This window comes from Aquarana catesbeiana, linkage group LG13 (genome assembly GCF_042186555.1).
Source record: "Aquarana catesbeiana isolate 2022-GZ linkage group LG13, ASM4218655v1, whole genome shotgun sequence".
Taxonomy (NCBI): Eukaryota; Metazoa; Chordata; class Amphibia; order Anura; family Ranidae; genus Aquarana; species Aquarana catesbeiana.
This window is the reverse complement of record NC_133336.1, coordinates 12,872,121-12,893,373: the sequence shown is the minus strand read 5'-3', so window position 1 is coordinate 12,893,373 and position 21,253 is coordinate 12,872,121. Positions and strand designations below refer to the sequence as shown.

Sequence of the window (21,253 nt, the reverse complement as noted above, 5' to 3'; positions counted from 1 at the left end):
GCAGACAAACACAAACCCTCCAATGCAATACACATCCTGTGATCAAAGACAGACAAACATAATAGAACATTGGTTTGCAGGAGGCTGGCATTCAGTCCCCTCCAAAAGCCTCTTTTCCGGCTAGGTTTGTCACAGTGAGCCTCCACCGTACAAAATGCATGCTTACCAGAGGGCAAGCGATAGCAAGCCTGTAAACTGAGTATGGATATACTCAGATGGATATGGATATCCGGACATCAGATCATCACCAGTAATAAAATACTTGATAAGGTGGAGATACCAGAGGGAGATACCAGAGGATAGTAGCTCAGTGGATGGACCAGCAATCCTGATACCAGGGAAATAAAAAGAAACTCTCCATAGTGTAAAACCATAAAAAGCATTTTATTGTAAATACAAATATCGCACTTATATCAAAGTGGAAGATCGAAAAACTCATATAGGAATGCTGGCCAGCTCGCAGACACCCATCCACACACACACTTTTCACCGCGATGATGTCAGCACACCTGCCTCCCGACCTACGTTTCGTCAACGTAGTCATTCTTTGACGAAACGTACGTCGGGAGGCAGGCGTGCTGATGTGATCGCGGTGTACAGTGTTTGCGTGGACGGGTGTCTGCGAGCCAGCCGGCATTCCTATATGAGTTTTTCGATCTTCCACTTTGATGTAAGTGCGATATTTGTATTTACAATAAAATGCTTTTTATGGTTTTACACTATGGAGAGTTTCTTTTTATGTCCCTGGTATCCGTATTGCTGGTCCATCCACTGAGCTACGATCCTCTGGTATCTCCCTCTGGTATCTCCACCTTATCAAGTATTTTATTACTGGTGATGATCTGATGTCTGGATATCCATCTCAGTTTACAGGCTTGCTATCGCTTGCCCTCTGGTAAGCATGCATTTTGTACGGTGGAGGCTCACTTTTTCTGGTGTCTCTTATCTTCACACGGAAGGATTATTTTAACAATTTTTATTTTCACCGGACGATATTTTTCACAGGATTGTGTTTATTGCTATCTCCTTCTCATTGGGGAGTAGTCACTTCACTTCACATTTTGCTTACCTGTTATATTGTCCCTATCTAGGTATATATATCAATCTTTCAGCACAGCTTTTCACTTTTTTCCTATGTATTTTGTTTGTATATATCTTACAAATTGAGCTGCAGCTTGGTGCGTCCTATTTTGTTTAATTTTAGCGCGGTATGAAATTACTTTTATCTCGCTATCATCTCCATAACCCTATTGTATCTCTATCATCTCCATCACTCTATTGCATCTCTATCATCTTAAACACTTGATTGTATCTCTATCATTTCCAACACTCTATTGTATCTCTTTATCATCTCCAACACTCTATTGTATCTCTATCATATTCAACACTCTTTTGTATCTCTATCATATTCAACACTCTTTTGTGCCTCTCTGTTATCTCCATCACTCTATTGTATCTCTCTATCATCTCCTCCACTCTATTGTATATCTATCATCCCCAACAATCTATTGTATCTCTATCATCTCCAACACTCTATTGTATCTCTATCATATTCAACACTCTTTTGTGCCTCTCTGTTATCTCCATCACTGTATTGTATCTCTCTATCATCTCCTCCACTCTATTGTATATCTATCATCTCCATCACTCTATTGTATATCTATCATCCCCAACAATCTATTGTATCTCTATCATCTCCATCACTCTATTGTATCTTTATCATCTCCAACACTCTATTGTATCTTTATCATCTCCATCACTCTATTGTATCTCTATCATCTCCAACACTCTATTGTATCTCTATCATCTCCATCACTCTATTGTATCTTTATCATCTCCAATACTCTATTGTATCTCTATCATCTCCATCACTCTATTGTATCTCTATCATCTCCAACACTCTATTGTATCTCTATCATCTCCAACACTCTATTGTATCTCTATCATCTCCATCACTCTATTGTATCTTTATCATCTCCAATACTCTATTGTATCTCTATCATCTCCATCACTCTATTGTATCTTTATCATCTCCAATACTCTATTGTATCTCTATCATCTCCATCACTCTATTGTATCTTTATCATCTCCAACACTCTATTGTATCTTTATCATCTCCAACACTCTATTGTATCTCTATCATCTCCATCACTCTATTGTATCTCTATCATCTCCATCACTCTATTGTATCTCTATCATCTCCAACACTCTATTGTATCTCTATCATCTCCATCACTCTATTGTATCTCTCTATCATCTCCATCCCTCTATTGTATCTCTATCATCTCCATCACTCTATTGTATCTCTCTATCATCTCCATCCCTCTATTGTATCTCTATCATCTCCAACACTCTATTGTATCTCTATCATCCCCAACAATCTATTGTATCTCTATCATCTCCAACACTCTATTGTATCTCTATCATATTCAACACTCTTTTGTGCCTCTCTGTTATCTCCATCACTGTATTGTATCTCTCTATCATCTCCTCCACTCTATTGTATATCTATCATCTCCATCACTCTATTGTATATCTATCATCCCCAACAATCTATTGTATCTCTATCATCTCCATCACTCTATTGTATCTTTATCATCTCCAACACTCTATTGTATCTTTATCATCTCCATCACTCTATTGTATCTCTATCATCTCCAACACTCTATTGTATCTCTATCATCTCCATCACTCTATTGTATCTTTATCATCTCCAATACTCTATTGTATCTCTATCATCTCCATCACTCTATTGTATCTCTATCATCTCCAACACTCTATTGTATCTCTATCATCTCCAACACTCTATTGTATCTCTATCATCTCCATCACTCTATTGTATCTTTATCATCTCCAATACTCTATTGTATCTCTATCATCTCCATCACTCTATTGTATCTTTATCATCTCCAATACTCTATTGTATCTCTATCATCTCCATCACTCTATTGTATCTTTATCATCTCCAACACTCTATTGTATCTTTATCATCTCCAACACTCTATTGTATCTCTATCATCTCCATCACTCTATTGTATCTCTATCATCTCCATCACTCTATTGTATCTCTATCATCTCCAACACTCTATTGTATCTCTATCATCTCCATCACTCTATTGTATCTCTCTATCATCTCCATCCCTCTATTGTATCTCTATCATCTCCATCACTCTATTGTATCTCTCTATCATCTCCATCCCTCTATTGTATCTCTATCATCTCCAACACTCTATTGTATCTCTATCATCTCCAACACTCTATTGTATCTCTCTATCATCTCCATCCCTCTATTGTATCTCTATCATCTCCAACACTCTATTGTATCTCTATCATCTCCATCCCTCTATTGTATCTCTCTATCATCTCCATCCCTCTATTGTATCTCTATCATCTCCAACACTCTATTGTATCTCTATCATCTCCATCCCTCTATTGTATCTCTCTATCATCTCCATCCCTCTATTGTATCTCTATCATCTCCATCACTCTATTGTATCTCTATCATCTCCATCACTCTATTGTATCTCTATCATCTCCATCACTCTATTGTATCTCTATCATCTCCATCACTCTATTGTATCTCTATCATCTCCATCACTCTATCGTATCTTTATCATCTCCAACATTCTATCGTATCTTTATCATCTCCAACACTCTATCGTATCTTTATCATCTCCTTCACTCTATTGTATGTCTATCATCCCCAACAATCTATTGTATCTCTATCATCTCCGACACTCTATTGTATCTCTCTATCATCTCCAACACTCTATTGTACCTCTCTATAATCTCCATCATTCTATTGTACCTCTCTATCATCTCCAACACTCTATTGTATCTCTCTATCATCTCCAACACTCTATTGTACCTCTCTATCATCTCCAACACTCTATTGTATCTCTCTATCATCTCCAACACTCTATTGTACCTCTCTATCATCTCCAACACTCTATTGTATCTCTCTATCATCTCCAACACTCTATTGTACCTCTCTATCATCTCCAACACTCTATTGTATCTCTCTATCATCTCCAACACTCTATTGTACCTCTCTATCATCTCCATCACTCTATTGTATCGCTATCATCTCTGTTCTCCAACACTCTATTGTATCTTTCTGTTGTGGGACTACAAGTCTTATGAGGCATTGCAAGACTTTGACAGCCACAGGCGGAGCTCAAACCCAACTCTGTATTTATATCTGGATAAGGCGGGGGAGGGGTCGGGTTTCTGGATAAGGCGGGGAGGGGTCGGTTTCATTGCTTCAAAGAAAACTTCAAGTGCACTTTCCAGATCCTCCCCACACTCTCAATGACATGTCTACAACCATTCTGGTAATAAAAGATTAGATAAGAAATCTGCACAAGTAAAGTCCAGCAATGTGCTGAGCCCAGAAAACACGCTGAGATCAGGAGAGTGAATACTGAGCACATTTCTGCCTTAAAACGCATTTAGCACTTCATTTTTTTTTTTCACAGGCTAACACAGCACCAGAAGGAGATTATTCTGTGAATTAAGGCAAATATTGTGAAAACTATGATAATATTCGTAGGGCTCACTTACATCACTCTCTGAAAAGTCCACAGTGGATTGCTTTTCAGAGTGTGGTACAGGTGGGGCCCACAGGCATTCAGGAGGTGACAACAAGCCCCCTTTGTAATGTAATAGCAAGGATAGGTGACAGGTCCTCTTTATGGAGACATTGGGGGGGTCCATTAGATGTCAGTTGTCTTCCCTGCCTTCCGAGGCAGCTAATCAAGCACAGATCATGCTTTATTAGCTTCATCCTCAGCTACACCAGCAGCCCCCATGAGCAATATCTACTATGCCGTTTATAAACTTACCTTGGTAGACACATGGGTAAAAAAGATCTATGATTAGAATTTACACATCTCAGCATTTCCAAACCTTTCTATTAAAAACAAAACAAAATATTCCTCCTACTGAGAAGGAAGGGGTGTGTTCTTTAGACTTGTTCTAGGGTGACAACACACTACTTCTCCATGCATTAAATGCAGTCACCCAAGGGTAGGAAGTGTGTTACTGGCAGGATCTCCAAGAAAAAGAAACAACTCTGTTATGATAAAATGAATGCAGCCCCCACATCTAAGGACTGGTAAGCTGCAATATATTACATTGGGTTTAGATGCATTCTAACCACTTGGCGCTCACTCACACTCTTCTTTACAGATCTTCTCTAAATCCTGAAGGTTTCTTGGCAACTCAAAGTTTCAGCTCCCTCCATAAATTTTCTATAGGATTAAGGTCTGGAGACTGGCTAGGCCACTCCATGACCTTAATGTGCTTCTTCTTGAGCCACTCCTTTGTTGGCCTTGGCGGTATGTTTTGGGTCATTGTCATACTGGAAGATCCATCCACGACCCATCTTTAGTGTTCTGGCTGAGGGAAGAAGGTTCTCATCCAAGATTTTACAATACATGGCCCCGTCCATTGGCTCCTCAATCCGGAAAAGTCGGCCTGTAACTTTAGCACAGAAATAGCCCCAAAGCATCGTGTTTCCACCTCCGTGTGACTGTAGGGATGGTGTTCTTAGGGTCATAGTCAGCTTTTTTCTTCCTCCAAACACGGTGAGTTCCCTTTCTCAAGAAGGCACAAGTACAGTCATGCCAATGAACATCTAAATGATTCAGAGAAGGATTGGGAGAAAGTGCTGTGGTCAGATGAGACCAAATTAAGCTCTTAGGCATTTACCTGACTCGCCGTGTTTGGAGGAAGAAACAAATGCTGACTATGACCCTAAGCAGTGGCGTACCAATGGGAGGGGTGGGGGTGGGGGGTCGGTCCGCCCCAGGTGCCACACATTGGGGGGGGGGGTGTCAGCCCGGTACCCTCCGCGAGTGACGCAGTGACAGCGGGATGCCGGGGACATACAGCAGCGGCAGCGCTGTGACATCCGGGGCAGGGAGAGGTGAGCTGTGACAGGGTGCCCATGTGCGGACTGTACCGGGTGACTGACACCTAGGGCCAGCCGCTGGATTGACTCTGCGCTGCTCTCAACCAGGGAGAGAGAGACAGTGAGCAGTGCTGAATAGTGAACGGCAACTGCTGGACTTACATTTTCAAGCAGGTGATTGGTTGCTAGGTGGTCCTAGCAACCAATCATTAGCATTGTTAATATGAAAAAATAACTCCAGCAGTTCCCGCTCTCTGTTCAGTGCTGCTGTGTTTCCAGGTCTGCATGCATGCCCCAGTAAGGTAGGAAGGGGCAATGTGTAATGTGCAGGGGTCCTGAGCTGGGGTGGGGGGCTGTGTAATATGCAGGGGGTCCAGAGCTGGGGTGGGGGGCTGTGTAATGTGCAGGGGGTCCAGAGCTGGGGTGGGGGGCTGTGTAATGTGCAGTGGTCCAGAGCTGGGGTGGGGGGCTGTGTAATGTGCAGGGGGTCCAGAGCTGGGGTGGGGGGCTGTGTAATGTGCAGGGGGTCCAGAGCTGGGGTGGGGGGCTGTGTAATGTGCAGGGGGTCCCGAGCTGCGGTGGGGATTTTAGGTTGATATTCTGTCATATAAAACATACTTATGATAAAAATTATTGACCCTTCATTTCTTTGTAAGTGGGCAAACTTACAAAATCTGCAAGGGATCAAATCATTATTTCCCCCATTGTATGTGTGGCAGGAAAAGGGGGAGCTTCACCCACACATCGCACACATGCGTTACTGGGCGGCCAATGTTTCTGTGCTGAGAGGGGCGCTCACTGCACACTCCCAGCACAGAGATTGAGCGGTGAAAGAATGTTCTGATAGGTAGCTGGCTGGACCGGTTCCCCCACCATGTGACCACCGTGACAGCCAATCACAGTGGTCACACGATTGCCAATCCTTCCTGCCCCCTGGGTGCTCAAAACTTTTTAAAAAGATGCTGAAAGGGGTGGAACTTTTGGACAGGCAATGAACTCATTGAAATGACCAAGTGATATCACACTAAGCCCGTATTCATCCTCAGGTCACCAAGTCGGCCCTGGGGGAGTTAGAGGCCAAGGCGGAAAGAGTTAAAGTGCAGTTGAAGGACCTCTTCAAATTCTCCAAGGACATCCAACCTCTGTCTGACAGCGTCATCGCAGCGATGCGCGAGTACCAACGGTAAGAGCACTTTTGCTTTTGGCAGCTTAGAAAAAAATACGAGAAAGGTTATTTATTTGATTTCTGCCCCAAATAAAAAATGTCCCTAATATAAATGTAAAATATTGTGTAAAAATTGTCTATGTAAGCAAATGAGTGATATTGTTTTTGCTAAACTTGGTGTGGACCTCTCGGAGACAATGATCTTTGTTCAGGGAGGGGTTAAATCTATATTAACTATTTGCAGACTGTGGGCGTGCTACACATGCCCAAAAATACTTCATCACTGTACACAGGGCATGTGTAGCATGTCCAGTCTCTCTGCCTTGCTTCTGGGACTCCCCCTCCCCCCCCCCCGCCCCTCTCTCAGTATACAGCAAATGTAGACTTTTATTAATCAAATGCAGAATTACTGTGTATTCAAAGAAGGTGTCAGCAGCTGTAGCTGTCAAAAAAGCAGTCAGACTCTCTGTTTATAAATAACAGTTGCTCAGACATTAATATAGAAAGATACAATGTAACATTGTTACTGCTGTATCATTCTGTTCATTCATCTGCAGATCAAAGGAATGAACTTAGATCTGCACATGTCATTTAAAGCAGCCTGTCAAGTAAAAATTGTGTTTAAAAAGTAAAAAATGTTCCTCTGTTTAATCCCTTTATTAACCCTTAGGTTACTCTAATCAGCCCTAATTAACTCCTTAGTCTCCTTCTCTCTTCAACTATTATTTTCCTGATTTTTTTTGTTTGTTTCTATTATATTAACAAATAATATTTTCTTTTTTTTTGTTTGCTAATACTTTTACACATTTAACATATATTTACAAATTTCCTGTTTTAACCACTCAATGACCGGGCCTATTTTTCAGACTTGGTGTTTACAAGTTAAAATCATTTTTTTTATTTGCTAGAAAAATTACTTAGAACCCCCAAACATTTATATATATATATATATATATTTTTTTTTTTTTTTTTCTTCTAACACCCTAGAGCAGGGATATGCAATTAGCGGACCTGTTGCAAAACTACAAGTCCCATCATACCTCTGCCTCTGGGTGTCATGCTTGTGGCTGTCAGAGTCTTGCTATGCCTCATGGGACTTGTAGTTCTGCAACAGCTGGAGGTCCGCTAATTGCATATCCCTGCCCTAGAGAATAAAATGGCAGTCGTTGCAATACTTTCGGTCACACCGTATTTGCTCAGCGGTCTTACAAGCGCACTTTTTTTGGAAAAAATACCATTTTTTGAATTAAAAAATAAGACAACAGTAAAGTTAGACCATTTTTTTTTTTTTATATTCTGAAAGATAATGTTACGCCGAGTAAATTGATACCCAACATGTCACGCTTCAAAATTGCGCCCGCTCGTGGAATGGCGGCAAACTTTTACCCTTAAAAACCTCCATAGGCGACGTTTAAAATTTTCTACAGGTTACCAGTTTTGAGTCACAGAGGAGGTCTAGGGCTAGAATTATTGCTCTCACTCTAATGATCGTGGTGATAACTCACACGTGGGGTTTGAACACCGTTTTCATATGCGGGAGCTACTCACATATGCATTCGCTTCTGCACGCGAGCTCGGGGGGACGGGGCGCTTTAAATTATTTTTTTTTCTCATTTATTTTACTTTTGATTTTTTATTTTTACACTGTCCTTTAACTGTCACTTTTATTCCTATTGCAAGGAATGTACACATCAATTGTAATAGAAAAAAAAGCATGACAGGACCTCTTAAATATGAGATGTGGGTTCAAAAAGACTTCAGATCTCATATTTACACTAAAATGTAATAATAAAAAAAAAAAAGTCATTTTTTAAAAATAAATGAATAAAAAAGTTCTCTTTTAAGAGCATTAGGAGGAAGTGACGTTTGACATTGCTTCTGCCAATCAATGCTATGGAGCCGAGTGGGGGGGGCCATGTTTCCCTCACTCAGGATCCAGCCAAGCATGGGAACAGATGCGATTGTCTCCGCCGCTACCGGCGGGTCTGGTAAGTGGCAGAGACCCCTGGAGCACGGAGGGGGGAGGGGGCCCCTCTCCCGCCCCCAATCAAAGTGATATTGCAGCGAATCCGCCACTGAGACCACTTTTATCTCAAAGCCGACCGCCCGCTGAGAAAGAGGATATCTGCTGCCATGGTAACGGTATTTCTTGTCAAAGAGCCGACGTACAACTGCAGCGGGTGGTACGTAAGTAGTTAAAAAAGCGCAAAATTGATAAAAAAAAACAAAAGACTTTAGTTCATATTTAAGTAATTTTGCAATGCTTTGGACTAGAATCATAATTTGTGTGTAATTTTAAACAGGACAAATTACAGAATAAAATGTGCACTTTTTATCTGCAGTAACACTATTTATTTTTAAACTAACGCTGCTAAAAAAAAAAGGGTGTTAAGTTTTGTTGCATTTTATTATCTAAGGATTGCAAAAAAAAAAGACATTGTTGCAAGACAAAATCATTTAAGAGAAAATAAAACGAATGCAGCCATCAAATATAAAGACTGCTGAGATAAAATGTATTACATTTTTGTACTTGGTTCTAGATACAATTTAATTCTTTTACATTGTTTTTACTGAGGAATTTAGCCACTAGGGGCACTCTTCAGTTATAGTTTATGCTGTTTTATTTTCTTTTGTGTAATATTTATTATAAATAATAAATAATAAACTATTAATAAAAGTGTTGGGGTGTTTTTTGTTTTTTTTTTTCCCCACAATTTTATTCCTACAGGGCAAAAAGCAAAGCGTTCAAGCTCAGCACCGACACAGAATCTGAGCTGCGGCAGTTGTTCCAGAACCCTCTGCGGGAATTCGTGTACTGGAAACCGATCGCCGAGAGCGTCCTGGACTCCACCTCTGTTGCAGCTAACAATGGATCTAGTAATCCCGACACCCTGGACCGTATTGAGGCGAGTCAGGGATGCCCTTTGGGGGGGGTCGATTCGCTAAGAGTAAAATAACGGTTAATCCTAAGCGGTAGGATGCAGCATGCAGTAACAATTGTGCAAGCGTTCAATTCACGAAGAATTTGTAGTTAAATACCGCATTGCGGTATTTGTTCGATTCAGCGGTAATTACCGCATTCCTTTGCGGTAATTTACCACATTGAGCTGGTTGCTAAGGAGCGGACTGGGGAGCCGACCGCCGCGTCCTTAACAACTGATAACTCGTCAGCTGTCAGCGGGCTTCCCCTCTGACAGCTGATTGTAAAAAAAAAAAAAAAAAGCAGACAATTAAAAAGTGTGAAAAAAACGGCGCGTCTGTCCGGTACGATTTTTATTAAAGGACAAAAAAAAGCATCAAAGCGTCAAAAAGCATCTTCTGTGTCTTGTAACACTACACTTTTTTTTTTTTGGATGAATGGGTAGGGGTACAATGTACCCCTGCTCATTCACATGGGGGGGCGGGATCTGGTGGTCCCCTTGTTAAAAGGGGCTTCCAGATTCCTATAAGCCCCCCGCCCGCTTCCCCGGTTGTTGGGAAGAGGCCCTTGTGCCTATCAACATAGCAAAGACCCTCCCCCACCCCCAAAGCACCCACCCCCATGTTGAGGGCATGTAGCCTGATATGGTTCAGATAAGGGGGGGGGGGGCCCACTCATCCCCTCCCCTTTCCTGACCTGCCAGGCTGCATGCTACAATAAGGGTCTTTTATGTGTCACTTGCCGGCCCCTTGCTTGTCGTAATGAATAAAGTCAGTGATCCACACCGATCACTGACTCTGTTCATTTATTTCTAAGGCATAGTAAACTGTGTTTCCTATGCTTCAGTTTGTAAATGAACAGGAAGCCTCTGTACAGAGCTATTCCTGTCCATTCACTCGGTGCAGCTGAGGCTGCAGAGATGGAGAGCTGTGTCCTCAATCTCCTTTCCCTGTGTCAAAGGTGGAACACCAGAGGTCTGTTATTTCACCAACGCCCCCCCCCCCCCCCCCCCCCCGAACACCCCCTAGGGGTAAAATATTGTAATAAAAACAATGGTAAAAAATAAATAAATAAATAAATAAAAAAAACTACTGTCAGTTTGTCAGTTTATAGAAGAGATAAAACATAAAGGTCCTCCCACTTCTGGCTGATCACAAGCGGGGCGTGTTGGTTTCTTAAAAAAAATACTTTCGAGTAACGCATTTTCATTTCCTCTTTTTTGAAACCTAAGAATAATAATAATATATATATTTTTTTCTTTTTAGAAACTTCTGGAGGAGAGTAGCATGATTAAAAAAAGCCTGGCAGCCCTGGTGGTGAAGAAGGATGGTATACACAGCGTGCTGGGCGATGACAGAACCAAACTACTTCTGAGAGACGTCGCCGCGGCCGAGACGGAGAGAGAGGCGCTATACCGCCATCTTTTGGAGAGGAGGAGTCAACTGCAGGTAAAATGTCAGGGCGGAGTCACTAGTCATGTACAAGATTCCAAGGAAGGGGGAATAGTGCCCCATCATTGGTATCAATGGGAGGAATAGTGCCCCATCATTGGTATCAGTGGGAGGAATAGTGCCCCATCATTGGTATCAGTGGGAGGAATAGTGCCCCATCATTGGTGTCAGTGGGAGGAATAGTGTCCCATCATTGGTATCAGTGGGAGGAATAGTGCCCCATCATTGGTGTCAGTGGGAGGAATAGTGCCCCATCATTGGTATCAGTGGGAGGAATAGTGCCCCATCATTGGTGTCAGTGGGAGGAATAGTGTCCCATCATTGGTATCAGTGGGAGGAATAGTGCCCCATCATTGGTGTCAGTGGGAGGAATAGTGCCCCATCATTGGTATCAGTGGGAGGAATAGTGCCCCATCATTGGTGTCAGTGGGAGGAATAGTGTCCCATCATTGGTATCAGTGGGAGGAATAGTGCCCCATCATTGGTGTCAGTGGGAGGAATAGTGTCCCATCATTGGTATCAGTGGGAGGAATAGTGCCCCATCATTGGTATCAGTGGGAGGAATAGTGTCCCATCATTGGTATCAGTGGGAGGAATAGTGTCCCATCATTGGTATCAGTGAGAGGAATAGTGTCCCATCATTGGTATCAGTGGGAGGAATAGTGCCCCATCATTGGTGTCAGTGGGAGGAATAGTGCCCCATCATTGGTATCAGTGGGAGGAATAGTGCCCCATCATTGGTGTCAGTGGGAGGAATAGTGTCCCATCATTGGTATCAGTGGGAGGAATAGTGCCCCATCATTGGTGTCAGTGGGAGGAATAGTGCCCCATCATTGGTATCAGTGGGAGGAATAGTGCCCCATCATTGGTGTCAGTGGGAGGAATAGTGTCCCATCATTGGTATCAGTGGGAGGAATAGTGCCCCATCATTGGTGTCAGTGGGAGGAATAGTGTCCCATCATTGGTATCAGTGGGAGGAATAGTGCCCCATCATTGGTATCAGTGGGAGGAATAGTGCCCCATCATTGGTGTCAGTGGGAGGAATAGTGCCCCATCATTGGTATCAGTGGGAGGAATAGTGCCCCATCATTGGTATCAGTGGGAGGAATAGTGCCCCATCATTGGTTTTTAGGTATTAAAGTGTGTCGCCATTCCACGAGCGTGCACAATTTTAAAGCAAGACATGTTAGGTATCTATTTACTAGGCATAACATCATCTTTTATATTTTACAAAAAAAAAATTGTTATCTATTGATTTTTTTTTTGCATTAAAATTCAAAAAAGCATATTTAAAAGAAAAAAAAAAACATTGTGTATGACATCCAGAATTGCACCGATTGCCATTTTATTCTCTAGGGTCTCTGTTCAAAAAAATATATATAATGTAAGTAATTTTCTAGCAAAAAAAAATACAGATTTTTACTTAAACAAAAAAGTGCCAGAAAACGTTTGGTCAGCAAGTGGATATGTACAGTGCCTTGAGAAAGTATTCATACCCCTAGAAATTTTCCACATTTTCTCATATTACAACTAAAAATGTAACTGTATTTTATTGGGATTTTATGCGATAGACCAGGGGTAGGCAACCTGGGCCTTCCAGCTGTGGTGAAACTACAAATCCCATCATGCCTCTGCCTCTAGGAGTCATGCCTGTGATTGTCAGGGTCTTGCAATGTCTCATGGGACTTGTAGTTTTAAAACAGTTGGAGGGCCGAGGTTGCCCACCCCTGCGATAGACCAACACAAAGTTACACATAATTGTGAAGTGGAAGCAAAATAATAAATTATATAAATAAATATGTGAAAAGTGTTGGGGGGGGGCATTTGTATTCAGCCCCCTTTACTCTGACACCACTAACTAAAATCTAGTGGAACCAATTGCCTTCAGAAGTCACCTAATTAGTAAATAGAGTCCACCTGTGTGTCATGTAATCTCAGTATAAATACAGCTGTTCTGTGAAGCCCTCAGAGGTTTGTTAGAGAACCTTAGTGAACAAACAGCATCATGAAGGCCAAGGAACACACCAGACAGGTCAGGGATAAAGTTGTGGAGAAGTATAATGCAGGGTTTGGTTATAAAAAAAAAATTCCCAAGCTTTGAACATCTCACGGAGCTCTGTTCAATCCATCATCGGAAAATGGAAAGAGTATGGCACAACTGCAAACTGACCAAGACATGGCCGTCCACCTAAACTGACCGGCCGGGCAAGGAGAACATTTATCAGAGAAGAGCCAAGAGGTCCATGGTAACTCTGGAGGAGCTGCAGAGATCCACAGCTCAGGTGGGAGAATCTGTCCACAGGACAACTATTAGTCGTGTTCTCCACAAATCTGCCCTTTATGGAAGAGTGACAAGAAGAAAGACATTGGTGAAAGAAAGTCATAAGAAGTCCTTTTTGCAGTTTGTGAGAAGCCATGTGGGGGACACAGCAAACATGTGGAAGAAGATGATCTGGTCAGATGAGACCAAAATTCAACTTTTTGGCCTAAAAGCAAAACGCTATGTGTGGGGGAAAACTAACACTCCACATCACCCTGAACACACCATCCACACTGTGAAACATGGTGGTGGCAGCATCATGTGGTGGGGATGCTTTTCTTCAGCAGGGACAGGGAAGCTGGTCAGAGTTGATGGGAAGATGGATGGAGACAAATACAGGACAATCTTAGAAGAAAACCTGTTATGCCGCGTACACACTTCGGATTTTCGCTGAACTTTCGACCGTCAAGAACGCGGTGATGTACAACACTACGACGAGCCGAGAAAATGAAGTTCAATGCTTCCGAGCATGCGTCTAATTGTTTCCGAGCATGCGTAGGAATGTTGCGCGTCGGAATTGCTACAGACGATTGGAATTTCCGATCTGAACTTTTTCCGACCAAAAAATTGAGAACATGCTCCCACTCTTTTGCTGGCTGGAATTCCGCCAGCAAAAGTCCGATGGAGCATACACATGGTCGCATTTTCCGACCAAAAGCTCTCATCGGCCTTTTGCTGGCCGAATTTCCGATCGCGTGTACGGGGCATAAGAGTCTGCTAGACTTTTGAGACTGGGGCGGAGGTTCACCTTCCAGCAGGACAACGACCCGAAACATCCAGCCAGAGCTACAATGGAATGGTTTAGATCAAAGCATATTCATGTGTTAGAATGGCCCAGTCACAGTCCAGACCTAAATCACATTGAGAATCTGTGGTAAGACTTGAAAATTGCTGTTCACAGACGCTCTCCATCCAATCTGACAGAGCTTGAGATATTTTACAAAGAAGAATGGGCAGAAATGTCCCTCTCTAGATGTGCAAAGCTGGTAGAGACATCCCCAAAAAGACTTGCAGCTGTAATTGCAGAGAAAGGAGGTTCTACAAAGTATTGACTCCGGGGGGCGCCATACAAATGTACCCCCCACACTTTTCACATATTTATTTGTAAAAAAGTTTGAAAACCATTTATCATTTTCCTTCCACTTTACAATTATGTGCCACTTTGTGTTGGTCTATCACATAAAATCCCAATAAAACACATTTACGTTTTTGGTTGTAACATGACAAAATGTGGAAAAGGTCAAGGGGTATGAATACTTTTTCATATACTTGTATATAAAATATAATGTGTATGAAAACACAAGATGATCACAAAACAATGAGCGGAATCTAAGTGATAAAGAAAGAAAGTAAAGGAGATGAAAAGAGAGAAAAAATGAAGTGAAGTGCCGAATGCAGCACAATGGAGTGGGAATCGCTCGGTGTAATGCACATCGATCGGCGCGGTGCTTCGGGGTGCCTGGGAAGGAATGACATCACATGGCGCTGACACCTGTGATATTGGTGGCGTTATCTATCACAAGGAGGTTGTGTGAATTTCTCCCCAGAAGCTGGAAAGTCTGCAGATTCCTGTGAGCAGATAGTAGAGGAGGACGGAGAACTCTCTTCACTTTGTATTTCAGGGTCTGGCCGCGCAGAGCGAGGAGTTTGATTCGGCGTACAAAATGCTTCACCAGAGACTATCGGCGCTGAGAGTGAAATGTGCCAAAGATAATGAGATGCAGCCGGATATCCCTGGGAAGGAGGCCCAACTACAGCGGCTGCAGGTTGGTTGGGGGAGGGTCTGATATGGGGCTGGTTTTGGATTAGAGGTTGTAGGTTTCCTTACCGGATGTGGAGACGGGACCTACATACTGTACATCCATATATAGAGCTACAGAGTATAGTATGTCCTCTCCTTCCACTCAGTCCTACATACTGTACATCCATATATAGCGATACAGAGTATAGTACGTCCTCTCCTTCCACTGAGACCTACATACTGTACATCCATATATAGAGGTACAGAGTATAGTACGTCCTGTCCTTCCACTCAGACCTACATACTGTACATCCATATATAGCGGTACAGAGTATAGTACGTCCTCTCCTTCCACTCAGACCTACATACTGTACATCCATATATAGAGCTACAGAGTATAGTACGTCCTGTCCTTCCACTCAGACCTACATACTGTACATCCATATATAGAGGTACAGAGTATAGTACGTCCTGTCCTTCCACTGAGACCTACATACTGTACATCCATATATAGCGGTACAGAGTATAGTACGTCCTGTCCTTCCACTGAGACCTACATACTGTACATCCATATATAGCGGTACAGAGTATAGTACGTCCTGTCCTTCCACTCAGACCTACATACTGTACATCCATATATAGAGGTACAGAGTATAGTACGTCCTGTCCTTCCACTGAGACCTACATACTGTACATCCATATATAGAGGTACAGAGTATAGTACGTCCTCTCCTTCCACTGAGACCTACATACTGTACATCCATATATAGCGGTACAGAGTATAGTATGTCCTCTCCTTCCACTGAGACCTACATACTGTACATCCATATATAGCGGTACAGAGTATAGTACGTCCTGTCCTTCCACTCAGACCTACATACTGTACATCCATATATAGAGCTACAGAGTATAGTACGTCCTCTCCTTCCACTGAGACCTACATACTGTACATCCATATATAGAGGTACAGAGTATAGTATGTCCTCTCCTTCCACTGAGACCTACATACTGTACATCCATATATAGCGGTACAGAGTATAGTACGTCCTGTCCTTCCACTGAGACCTACATACTGTACATCCATATATAGCGGTACAGAGTATAGTACGTCCTGTCCTTCCACTCAGACCTACATACTGTACATCCATATATAGAGGTACAGAGTATAGTATGTCCTCTCCTTCCACTGAGACCTACATACTGTACATCCATATATAGAGGTACAGAGTATAGTATGTCCTCTCCTTCCACTCATACCTACATACTGTACATCCATATATAGAGCTACAGAGTATAGTACGTCCTCTCCTTCCACTCAGACCTACATACTGTACATCCATATATAGCGGTACAGAGTATAGTACGTCCTCTCCTTCTGTCCCTCTTCCACTCAGACCTACCAGCAAATCATGACTGCTGGGAGCTGCTGAATACATACAGCATATGTATAGATAGAGCGATACAAAGTAACATTGTTTATAAACATTGATCAGATGGGAGATAGAAAGATACAAAGTAACATTGTTTATAAACATTGTTTAGACTCACTCAGAGAGAAGATGGAGAGATACAAATTAACATTGTTTATAAACATTGATCAGATGGGAGATAGAGAGATACAAAGTAACATTGTTTATAAACATTGATCAGATGGGAGATAGAAAGATACAAAGTAACATTGTTTATAAACATTGTTTAGACTCACTCAGAGAGAAGATGGAGAGATACAAATTAACATTGTTTATAAACATTGATCAGATGGGAGATAGAGAGATACAAAGTAACATTGTTTATAAACATTGATCAGATGGGAGATAGAAAGATACAAAGTAACATTGTTTATAAACATTGTTTAGACTCACTCAGAGAGAAGATGGAGAGATACAAATTAACATTGTTTATAAACATTGATCAGATGGGAGATAGAGAGATACAAAGTAACATTGTTTATAAACATTGATCAGATGGGAGATAGAAAGATACAAAGTAACATTGTTTATAAACATTGTTTAGACCCACTCAGAGAGAAGATGGAGAGATACAAAGTAACATTGTTTTTAAACATTGATCAGATGGGAGATAGAGAGATAGAAAGTAACGTTGTTTATAAACATTGATCAGATGGGAGATAGAGAGATACAAATTAACATTGTTTATAAACATTGATCAGATGGGAGATAGAAAGATACAAAGTAACATTGTTTATAAACATTGTTTAGACCCACTCAGAGAGAAGATGGGGAGATACAAAGTAACATTGTTTTTAAACATTGATCAGATGGGAGATAGAGAGATACAAAGTAACATTGTTTATAAACATTGATCAGATGGGAGATAGAAAGATACAAAGTAACATTGTTTATAAACATTGTTTAGACTCACTCAGAGAGAAGATGGAGAGATACAAATTAACATTGTTTATAAACATTGATCAGATGGGAGATAGAGAGATACAAATTAACATTGTTTATAAACATTGATCAGATGGGAGATAGAAAGATACAAAGTAACATTGTTTATAAACATTGTTTAGACCCACTCAGAGAGAAGATGGGGAGATACAAAGTAACATTGTTTTTAAACATTGATCAGATGGGAGATAGAGAGATACAAATTAACATTGTTTATAAACATTGATCAGATGGGAGATAGAAAGATACAAAGTAACATTGTTTATAAACATTGTTTAGACCCACTCAGAGAGAAGATGGGGAGATACAAAGTAACATTGTTTTTAAACATTGATCAGATGGGAGATAGAGAGATAGAAAGTAATATTATAGTAAAAGGGAGAACAGGTGCGGGACTTTAAATGAGGCACACGGGAGCAAAAGTATAAATGAAATAAAATGGCAATTTTTAATAATATTCATACACAAATTCATATATTCACATACTTAGGCACATAGCCCCATAATGATTGGGTGGCACAGTGGTGCAGTGGGTAGCACTCTCGCCTAGCAGTAAGAAGGGTCGCTGGTTCGAATCCCGACCACGACACTACCTGCCTGGAGTTTGCATGTTCTCCCTGTGTCTGCGTGGGTTTCCTCCGGGTACTCCGGTTTCCTCCCACACTCCAAAGACATGCTGGTAGGTTAATTGGATCCTGTCTAAATCGGCCCTAGTATATGAATGTGAGTTAGGGACCTTAGATTGTAAGCTCCTTGAGGGTATAGGGACTGATGTGAATGTATAATATATATATGTAAAGCGCTGTGTAAATTGACGGCGCTATATAAGTACCTGAAATAAATAAATAATAAATAAATAAATGATAATTGTGTTACCATCATAAAATGCATTCCAACAAGGACTTCTTTAACAAGCATATGAGGACATAGGTATAGGGAAAAATACTAATAATTCAATGAATATGTGACACAGAAGTGTCACTAGAAAAAATATAACAGAATCAAAATGTGAAATTGGAGCGTCCATACATAGTTGGTAATTGTGTACACATAACGGTAGTTGTAAGCTCTACGCGTTTCAGGACCTTATAGCCACTCATCAGGAGCAGAACCGCGGTGAGCACCTATGAATATGGGAGACAGCAGTGTTTAAATAGTTTGAAAAGCAAGTGGGCAAATGCAGAACATGAGATCCCACATTAATACATGAAGACCACAAACTTACAAATATATCTGCGCAATGGCGGTGCAGCCCTGAATGTCAGGCCAGCCAGAAATGCCATGAACCGAAGCTGGGGGAGCGTATCCGGACGAAGAACCGAGCACAGAGAAACCCCCCAGATTGGGTCAGGGTGTGGAAAATAAATACATGTGGGCAGGGGCGGACTGACCATTTGGGCACTTGGGCACTGCTCGAGGGCCCCATGCCACTAAGGGGCCCCATCAGGGTTGCCAGCCTTAATAAAACCCAGGGTGTTTTTTTTTTAAAAATCCCAAGATTATAGCTGCCCCGCCTCTCCAGTGCCTTTTCAGTGTGTGTATGTGTATTCTGTGTGTATATACTGTGTGTGTATATTGTGTGTTTGTGTGTGTATACTGTGTGGCCCCATAATCTATTACCTGGGGGCCCCATAATCTCCTATTGCCCGGGGGGCCCCATAATCTTCTCCTTTTGCTCGGGGACCCCATAATCTCCTATTGCCCGGGGGCCCCATGAGTTGTCAGTCCGTCCCGGCATGTGGGTAATGAAAGTGACCTCAAAGGAAGGGGACCCTAAAAAAAACAAAAATCAATACCTGAGTGAATGGATGATAAGTGTGGTAAGGGTAAGAAGAGATGAGGGATACATGAAAGTTAAGTAGAATAAAAGGAGAAGAATTAGGGGAAAAGGGAGGAGAAAAAAAGAGAGAGAGTGACAAGAAAGGGTTAGAGTGAAGGAATCAAGCGTGGGAAAAGGACCAGAGCAATCGAAAGAGTATAGCAGTTAAGGGGGTGAAAAAAAATCATACCTGTTGAATTGTGAATATGGGCATGATTGCCAAAAAACATGTCCTCATATGCTTGTTAAAGAAGTCCTTGTTGGAATGCATTTTATGATGGTAACACAATTATCATTATGGGGCTATGTGCCTAAGTATGTGAATATATGAATTTGTGTATGAATATTATTAAAAATTACCATTTTATTTCATTTATACTTTTGCTCCCGTGTGCCTCATTTAAAGTCCCGCACCTGTTCTCCCTTTTACTATAATATTGAACCGGGATGGAGGAGGGGTATAGAACGGCCCCACTATCCTCATTTAAAGTCCCAATACTGCTCTTCTTTTTTTCCTTCCAAACAAAGTAACATTGTTTATAAACATTAATCAGATGGGAGATAGAGACATACAAAGTAACATTGTTTATAAACATTAATCAGATGGGAGATAGAGACATACAAAGTAACATTGTTTATAAACATTGTTTAGAGAGAAGATGGAGAGATACAAAGTAACATTGTTTAGAGCAGGGGGGTCTCAAACTGGTGGCCCTCCAGGTGTTGCAGAACTACAAGTCCCATCATGCCTCTGCCTGTGGGAGTCATGCTTGTAACTGTCAGCATTGCAATGCTTCATGGGACTTGTAGTTTCACAACAGCTGGAGAGCCGCCAGTTTGAGACCCCCTGGTTTAGAGAGAAGATGGAGAGATACAAAGTAACATTGTTTATAAACATTGATCAGGTGGGAGATAGAGAGATACAAAGTAAAATTGTTTATAAACATTGTTTAGAGAGAAGATGGAGAGATACAAAGTAACATTGTTTATAAACATTGTTTAGATAGAAGATGGAAAGATACAAAGTAACATTGTTTATAAACATTAATCAGATGGGAGATAGAGACATACAAAGTAACATTGTTTATAAACATTGTTTAGATAGAAGATGGAAAGATACAAAGTAACATTGTTTATAAACATTAATCAGATGGGAAATAGAGACATACAAAGTAACATTGTTTATAAACATTGTTTAGAGAGAAGATGGAGAGATACAAAATAACATTGTTTATAAACATTGTTCAGGCGGGAGGTAGAGAGTATATTACACACAGCTCCCCTTTCTAATATTGATTTATTTTGCTCCTCTGCAGATTCTCCTGGATGAATTAACAAACCTCCATCCTCCCATCAAAGAGTTAAACTCCAAGATGGAAGCCAGTCGGAATCATACCCACCGAGCCAGCAAACTGCTGTCTGATTACCTGACCTTACAGATGTCTTTAGAGGTAAAACCTGGAAATAAACACATAATAGCTACAAATAACCAATAGATGAGGAGGGTTTGGG

General features: G+C 41.4%; 1 protein-coding gene across 4 annotated transcripts in view; it reads left to right on the top strand.

Annotated features, from left to right (window-relative positions):
* Positions 1–21,253, top strand: part of SYNE3 (spectrin repeat containing nuclear envelope family member 3) — a 152,308-nt gene that overhangs the window by 79,148 nt on the left and 51,907 nt on the right. For all 4 annotated transcript variants that reach the window (XM_073609387.1, XM_073609386.1, XM_073609388.1 and 1 more), the window contains exons 7-11: positions 6,961–7,097; positions 9,808–9,985; positions 11,265–11,447; positions 15,393–15,536; positions 21,058–21,192. In XM_073609387.1, the coding sequence (XP_073465488.1) occupies positions 6,961–7,097; positions 9,808–9,985; positions 11,265–11,447; positions 15,393–15,536; positions 21,058–21,192 (777 nt within the window). The remainder of the gene's footprint in view (positions 1–6,960; positions 7,098–9,807; positions 9,986–11,264; positions 11,448–15,392; positions 15,537–21,057; positions 21,193–21,253) is intronic.